At 49.2% G+C, this 6,859-nt stretch overlaps 1 protein-coding gene across 1 annotated transcript; it reads right to left on the bottom strand.

The window, feature by feature from the left end:
- Nucleotides 1–1,030: 1,030 nt before the first annotated feature.
- Nucleotides 1,031–6,841, bottom strand: UTP11 (UTP11 small subunit processome component). The gene is made up of 8 exons (XM_021554750.3): nucleotides 6,742–6,841; nucleotides 6,430–6,491; nucleotides 5,569–5,671; nucleotides 5,212–5,325; nucleotides 3,563–3,656; nucleotides 3,230–3,360; nucleotides 1,869–1,979; nucleotides 1,031–1,310 (listed from the first exon to the last, which is right to left on the bottom strand). The coding sequence occupies exons 1-8, from the start codon at nucleotides 6,802–6,804 to the stop codon at nucleotides 1,227–1,229; spliced, it is 762 nt and encodes a 253-aa protein (XP_021410425.3). The 5' UTR covers nucleotides 6,805–6,841; the 3' UTR covers nucleotides 1,031–1,226.
- Nucleotides 6,842–6,859: the final 18 nt, after the last annotated feature.

Here is a 6,859-nt window from a genome sequence, read left to right as displayed (position 1 = left end):
CCTCACACGCGAGGCTTTGCTCTCCTTTTGCTTGAGCACACCGGACCGAACCGGACCCTTGTCACACCCAGGACTTTGTTTCCTTTTGCTTGAACGAACCGAACCGTTCTCACACACGGGGCTTTGTTTTCCTTTCACTCAAGTGAACCAAACCGAACCGAACCAAACCGTTCTCACACACAGGGCTTTGTTTTCCTTTCACTCAAGTGAACCAAACCAAACCGAACCAAACCGTTCTCACACAAGGGGCTTTGTTTTCCCTTCCCGCTCACCCGGCCCCTACAGAATCCGCAGTCTCCCGGTTCTGCAGAACTCCATGAATGCTCCCCTGAAAAATTTTCTCCCCAGTTATCTCTGCGATGGCAGGAAAAACGTCTGAAGCTGCATTTAAGCACATAAAAACATACCGTTTCATCACCCAGCTGCTGGAAAAGCTCCAAAGTAGGTAGGGCCTGAGAAGAGCATCTTTTTCTTCTCCCCCACTTGCAGACCATGTGTTTATTGCTGGCAGCAACAGGGCGATGGAGAGATAAGAAGAGGAATGTTCACACGGAGGCTTCTCTGAACGTGCCTGGGCTGCTCAGGACACTCAGGATGTGTCTGCACATCCCCCACCCCTGGCAGTGCAGCCGGCCCAAGGAAAACCCAGAGGACAAACTCCTGTCCCACACTCGGCTGCTGCACTGTCTCCCCTTACACAGAACTTGGCACTGCCTCAGTTTGAACTGAAGCAACTCTGGAGGAAAAGCACACGATGGAATAGTGCAAATAGGAAATGAGAGGGATTGGGGGATGCTGGGGAATTAAGAGAGTAATTCACCTCTAGCCTGCTGGAAGACAGCTGAAAAAGCTGAGCTGCACCCTCAGGTTTGGACAGGTCCTGCTCAGCCCCAGAGCTGACAATGCCCAAGTACCTTCCCTGTCCCTGGGCTGTGCTTAACCCACCTCCCTAACACCCCACTAGGACCTCACTGATTGTTTATGGTGCATCCTACCAGGACACTTAGGCAAATCTCATGGCTTCCCACCATCAACATCAACAGAACAAACTCTGATTTATTAATCAATTAATTAGATGAAACACACTGATGGCTGCCACAGGCCCACAGTGATTTGTTTCAGCAAAGTGCTGAGCTGCAGACAAACGCAGGCTGGCACCTTCCCTCTCCAAGAGATATGGCTCCTCCTTTCTGAGCAAAGACTGTAACAATTATTCCGTGAAATGGCTAACGTTTCCTCTGAAACTTGAATTTGTAAATAGCTGGACCAGTCGCTGTTTCTTTCTTCACCTTTACTTTATGAGTTTTGTCCTGGAAAAAAGAACAAGTACAAATATTTGCTGTCATGCAAGGAGAAAAACCCACACGCACATAAATCAGAGAATCCCTAGGTCTGACCACAAAAGAAAAATGGTCACTTTGCACTGTTTAGGTGGGGATTATAATTTTTATCTGCTCTTTTCCCCTTCAGGGTGTCAGACACAATCTGCTTTGCTCACAAGCACCAGAGAACAGAAGTCCCATTGAGACAAAGAATTTCTGTGGTCATCTGGATTTTTAAGACCTTCTCGTAACTTACAGAAAAGGTTCCCTGCTTCTGACTCCTAGTGACACTATTCTGAGCTCCTTGTGAGGACCATTTTACAGCTGAGTCTTTATCCTTGCTGACAAGGAGAGACTTGGACTAGCAGATATAATTTACTGGAATGCTTCATCTCCTTGCTTTTTCCATATTAAAGAGGATTACTTATCTTTAGGAGTTATCTGCAGGTGTCACTATAAAACCAGAATGAAGAAACAAATACAACATATACAACACACACAAGACCAGACCTAATGACCTGAACAGAACAGAACCAAACCCCTCACCAGGAGATCCTTCCGTGTCTGGATTTTCTGGGAGATGACAAACATGGCCTTCTCCCTCTCGATGCGCTGCCTCAGGAGGTCATACTGGTTCTTCCTCTGCTGGGCTAATTTCTGGAAACAAGATAAAAAAAAGCTGGTTTAAGACAGAGATGAACAAGACATTGTGGTCTAAATCCTCTGAATTTCAATGTCAAATGCAAGAAATGAGGCAATTTGACTTCCTAATGAAAATCCACTTTATCCAGAGGACGGAAAACAAAAAAAAAAATGACAGACCAGAGACCAATTCCTGAAGTGCTCAGAGCCTGCAGAGGCCTCTCAAAATGCAACTTGTTGGGTCAAGTTTGCCTAATGAGAGTGGATAGCTTTCCCAGCACAGGAACAGTATTCCTGCAGGTGTGATTTAAGTAATTAAATTAAGGAGAACAGATCCCAACACGCTTAAAATATGACTCAGACATTTAGGAGAAAACTAGTCAGTCTACGACTCGTCCAACTGCTTTCCTGACAAGTCAAACTGAGACAGCTGGCAGGAGGAAAGGGACCACAGGGTGTTTATTATCTGACATCTGAGTCAGAAAAAACAGGTTAAAAATTCACCAGTCGGCAATTTTAAGACAACTATTTTTACCTTACACACAACCAACTTGTACTCAGAGGACTTTCCAACAAATCTGAATTACCTAAGCAGAATCTACAGTAGTAAAGCCAACTGTAGCTACCTGTGTGATACTAAAACATCAGAATCAAAGCTGATTGCATAAGCAATTCATGCTGAAGAATCATGGAAGAGTTCAAACTGGGAAAGCCAGGAAGTGAGACTATAGCTTCAATGGCTTTAGGAAGGAAAGTGAGGAGACAAATCTCAAGCCACTTTGGGCTCAGAACCAAACTGAAAAATACTGCAAGATCAGGAACATTGCAACAGAGACATCTGTGTTGGAATAAGCTTCTTCCTATTTACCTAATTCAGGAGTGCAAGGGGTTTTGGGGAAGTGTGAGAAAAGACTTAACAGTGGATGCTGAAAAAAATTACACCTGAAACTACAGCAGTCTAATAAAAAGATAGTCCCATAGGTATATGTTCTTTTACAGAGGAAAAATATCTCTTTTCTGGCCTGTATTTCACAACTTATGTTGGTCCACTCACAGTGGACTGGGATGCAGTAAAAGAGTACTGTGTTAGTCTAGAAGATGTGACTGCAGGCTCCAGGCAGTCACTTGGTGATTAAGTGACATCCACTACTGCCAATAAGTTTTAAGAACACAGTTTTGTTCTCCTCCACAATGGTGCAATTAATCCTTTTTAGTGCTTGTCATACAGAAGATGTACATGTCAGTAGGACAAACAGCAGCAGTACCTTTAGGTGGACAGGATCAGTAGGTCCCTTCACTGCCTCTCTCTGCAGCGTTGCAATGGTTGGTCGGTTGTACACTCTATCTACCAGCTCAGGAAGGGTGTCCAGGTGAGCAGCAATATCAAACTCCTTAACTATACATTAAAAAAAAAAAAATTAGGAATAAACTCATCGAAATAAGGAAATCTTCCAAACACATTGCTACAATCAGCAACACAACTCCTGCAGAAGTGATGCCTCAGCTAGTAACCAAGAGGGATTTCTAGAGCACCTGAATTTTTATTCCTGAAAGATAAAAGTGAGTTTCTTTTCTGACAGAACAAGCTCAGGTCTCACCTTCCCGCTCCGTGTCCACGAAGAAGAGGTGCCGGCGCGCGCTGCTCCCCGCGGCGTCCAGCAGGTGGAGCTCTGCCTTCAGCCGCTCGATTTTCTGCACAGAAAGTCCAAGTTTGGCCAAATCCGGAGCGAGTAAAATCAAGCCTCCCCCGAGGACATCTCTGTCTGTTCCTCGGGGTTACAAACAGCTGAACTCCTCCTTCCTTTTTTCATCTCTGAAAACACATCTAGCCTATGTTTTTGTCTTCACAACCCTTCCAGAGGGTCACAGTGATTCCTGCTGCTACCCAGGCAAAGCGCACATATCCACCTGCAAAACTGAGTCCTCTCTTTGGCAAAGGGGAATGATTGCCATGGAACCAGCAAAAGCATGGAGGAAAGTTTAAAGCTGGCTTTGATTTTTTATCCCCAGTGAGAAATCTGTTTTGTGAATCAACATCAGAGCATGCAACACTTTCAGAAGAGGATGGTATTTTTGTGGACTGCCAGCCTACCATATTCCAACAACCATTCTCCTCAGCTGGGAGACTTTCTCATTCTCTGCCTGACAGGAGAGCGTAGCCAGGGTGCAGTTACTCAGCTCTCTCAAGTTACAAGTGTTTTCCCCTGGATCAGCACCGGTGAGGCTGCACCTTGAGTGCTGTGTCCAGTTCTGGGCTGTTCCATTTAGGAAGGACAATGAGAGGCTTGAATGTGCCCAAAGAGCAGCAAGGCTGGCGAAGGGTCTGGAACATAAATCCTATGGAGAACGGCTGAGGGAGCTGTTTAGCCTGGGGAAAAGGAGGCTCAGGGGAGACCTGATCACTCCCTACAACTCCCTGAAAGGCACTGTAGCCAGGTGGGGGTCATCTCTTCTCCCAGGCAACCACTGACAGAATGAGAGGACCTTAAGCTGTGCCAGGGGAAGTTTAGGCTGGACTTAGGAAAAAAAAAATCTCTAGGCAGTGGAATGAGCTACCCAGGGAGGTGGGGGAGTCACCATCCCTGGAGGTGTTTAAAAAAATATTGGATGTGATGCTCAGTGCCATGATCTGGCTTTCAAGGTGGTGTTAGGTCATAGGTTGAACTTGATGAACTCAAAGGTCTTTTCCAACATAGTTAATTCTGTGGTTCTGTGACAGGACAAGAGGAAACAGCTCCAAGATATGCTGGGGGAGGTTCAGGTTTGGTATTGGGAAAAATTTCTTCCCTGAAAGGGTAGTCAGGCATTGGAACAGGGAAATGGTGGAATCGCCATCCCTGGAAGTGTTCAAAAGGTGTGTGGCTGTGGCAGCTGGGGGGGCACAGGTTAGTGGTGACCACGGTGCTGGTGATGGGTGAACTGCTGGACTTCATGATCTGAGAGCACTCTTCCAACCTTAGGGATTCCATGATTTCACTACAAACATGCTAAGCAGAAAAACGTTTATAAAGTCTTGAAATTTAGGTAAAAATCACTGTTTTATAACAATGCACAGTGTCATTTTCTATTACCATCAAACCTTGACGCTCTACATCCAGCACTCTAATGGCACTTCCATTGTCCTTTCCAGCACTGTACAAATCAGACTTCACTGAACAAACACAGTAGCCAGCATCACCAGCAAGTACAACACAGTAAAAAAACAATTCTGAGCAAACTAGAAAACACTAAAAATATGAGTTATTACCTTGGCTTCTGCAACTCTTTTCATTTCTATGTATTTAATATCCTGTGTCCTCATCAGTTTCACCTGCTCTGGGGTAATTTCATCCTTTGGCTGCTTTATTACGTGGACTCCATCCTACAAGCAGACAAACACAGCACTTACAGACAGTCCATCCCACCTGGAGAGCACTGTGGGGCCTGCTAACAGCAGAACTTTGTCCCTTCTGCCTCATTTTCTTCAGAGCCTTCTACAGGCACCAAACCAAATTTTGTCGTTTATCTAATAAGTCATAAATTTAAACCAGAACAAGGTAGGGGGGGAAAGTGTTACTTAGAGCAACAAAGGGTAGTCCTGCTTGAAGGCAGTGGAGGTTCTCACCTTGACCTCTGCACGTATCATTTTGAAGTAGAACTCATCGGGGTTCTTGTCCAGAGCTTTCTTCTGCAGCGCTCTGAGAGCATTCTGCTTCTTGTGGTAGTCACTGGAGGGGGATAAAACCAACAATCACGAGCTGCTCAGCAGCTTCTCCTTGTTCACCCTGGCTGAGGCACCGAGTCCCTTCTAGAGAGGCTCAGAGATGGGAGACGGTGCAGGGAAACCCTCTGGATGGGGGGAAAACCTCTGGATGGGGGGGGGAAACTCTCTGGATGGGGGAAAAACCCTCTGGATGGGGGGAAAACCCTCTGGATTGGGGGGGAAACCCTCTGGATTGGGGGGGAAACCCTCTGGATTGGGGGGGAAACCCTCTGGATTGGGGGGGAAACCCTCTGGATTGGGGGGAAACCTTCTGGATGGGGGGAAAACCCTCTGGATGGGGGGGGAAACCCTCTGGATTGGGGGGAAACCTTCTGGATGGGGGGGGAAACCCTCTGGATGGGGGGGAAACCCTCTGGATTGGGGGGGAAACCCTCTGGATTGGGGGGGAAACCCTCTGGATTGGGGGGAAACCCTCTGGATGGGGGGGGAAACCCTCTGGATTGGGGGGGAAACCCTCTGGATTGGGGGGGAAACCCTCTGGACGGGGGGGGGGGAGGGGGGGAAGAATCCTCTGGACTGAGGGACACCCTCTGGATGGGGGAAACCCTCTGGACAGGGAGAAAAACTTCTGGATGGGGGGAAAACCCTCTGGATTGGGGGGAAAACCCTCTGGACTAGGGGAAAACCCTCTGGACTGGGGGAAAACCCTCTGGACGGGGGGACAGGCACCCAGCGCCGCCCGCCCCCCGCGGCCGCACTCACTGGGCGCGGAGCCGGTAGTCCTTCTTCTTCTCCAGCAAGCCCAGCTTCGTCCGGGCGGCGGGCTACGGGAGAGACGGGGAGCGTGAGGGAGACGGGGAGCGTGAGGGAGACGGGGAGCGTGAGGGAGACGGGGAGCGTGAGGGGGACGGGGAGCGTGAGGGGGACGGGGAGCGTGAGGGAGACGGGGAGCGTGAGGGAGACGGGGAGCGTGAGGGGGAGAGCGCCGGGAGGGAGCGGGGAGGGCCCGGAGCGGCGGGCCCGGGGGTCGGCAGCGCGGAGGGCTCCGCCAGGGGCCCGGCCCGGCTCACCGACCTGAGCCCGCTCGCGGTGCGGGCGCTGCCGCGCCTTGGCGGCTTTCCTGAAGGCGGCCGACATGGCTGCGACGGCGGCCCCGAGCGCCGCGCCGGGCCGCGCGTGCGCGCGCGCCGGA

This window comes from Lonchura striata, chromosome 23, assembly GCF_050655825.1.
Source record: "Lonchura striata isolate lonStrDom1 chromosome 23, ASM5065582v1, whole genome shotgun sequence".
NCBI lineage: Eukaryota > Metazoa > Chordata > Aves > Passeriformes > Estrildidae > Lonchura > Lonchura striata.
Note: the sequence above shows the minus strand (reverse complement) of the source record. Positions and strands in the feature narration are given on the sequence as shown.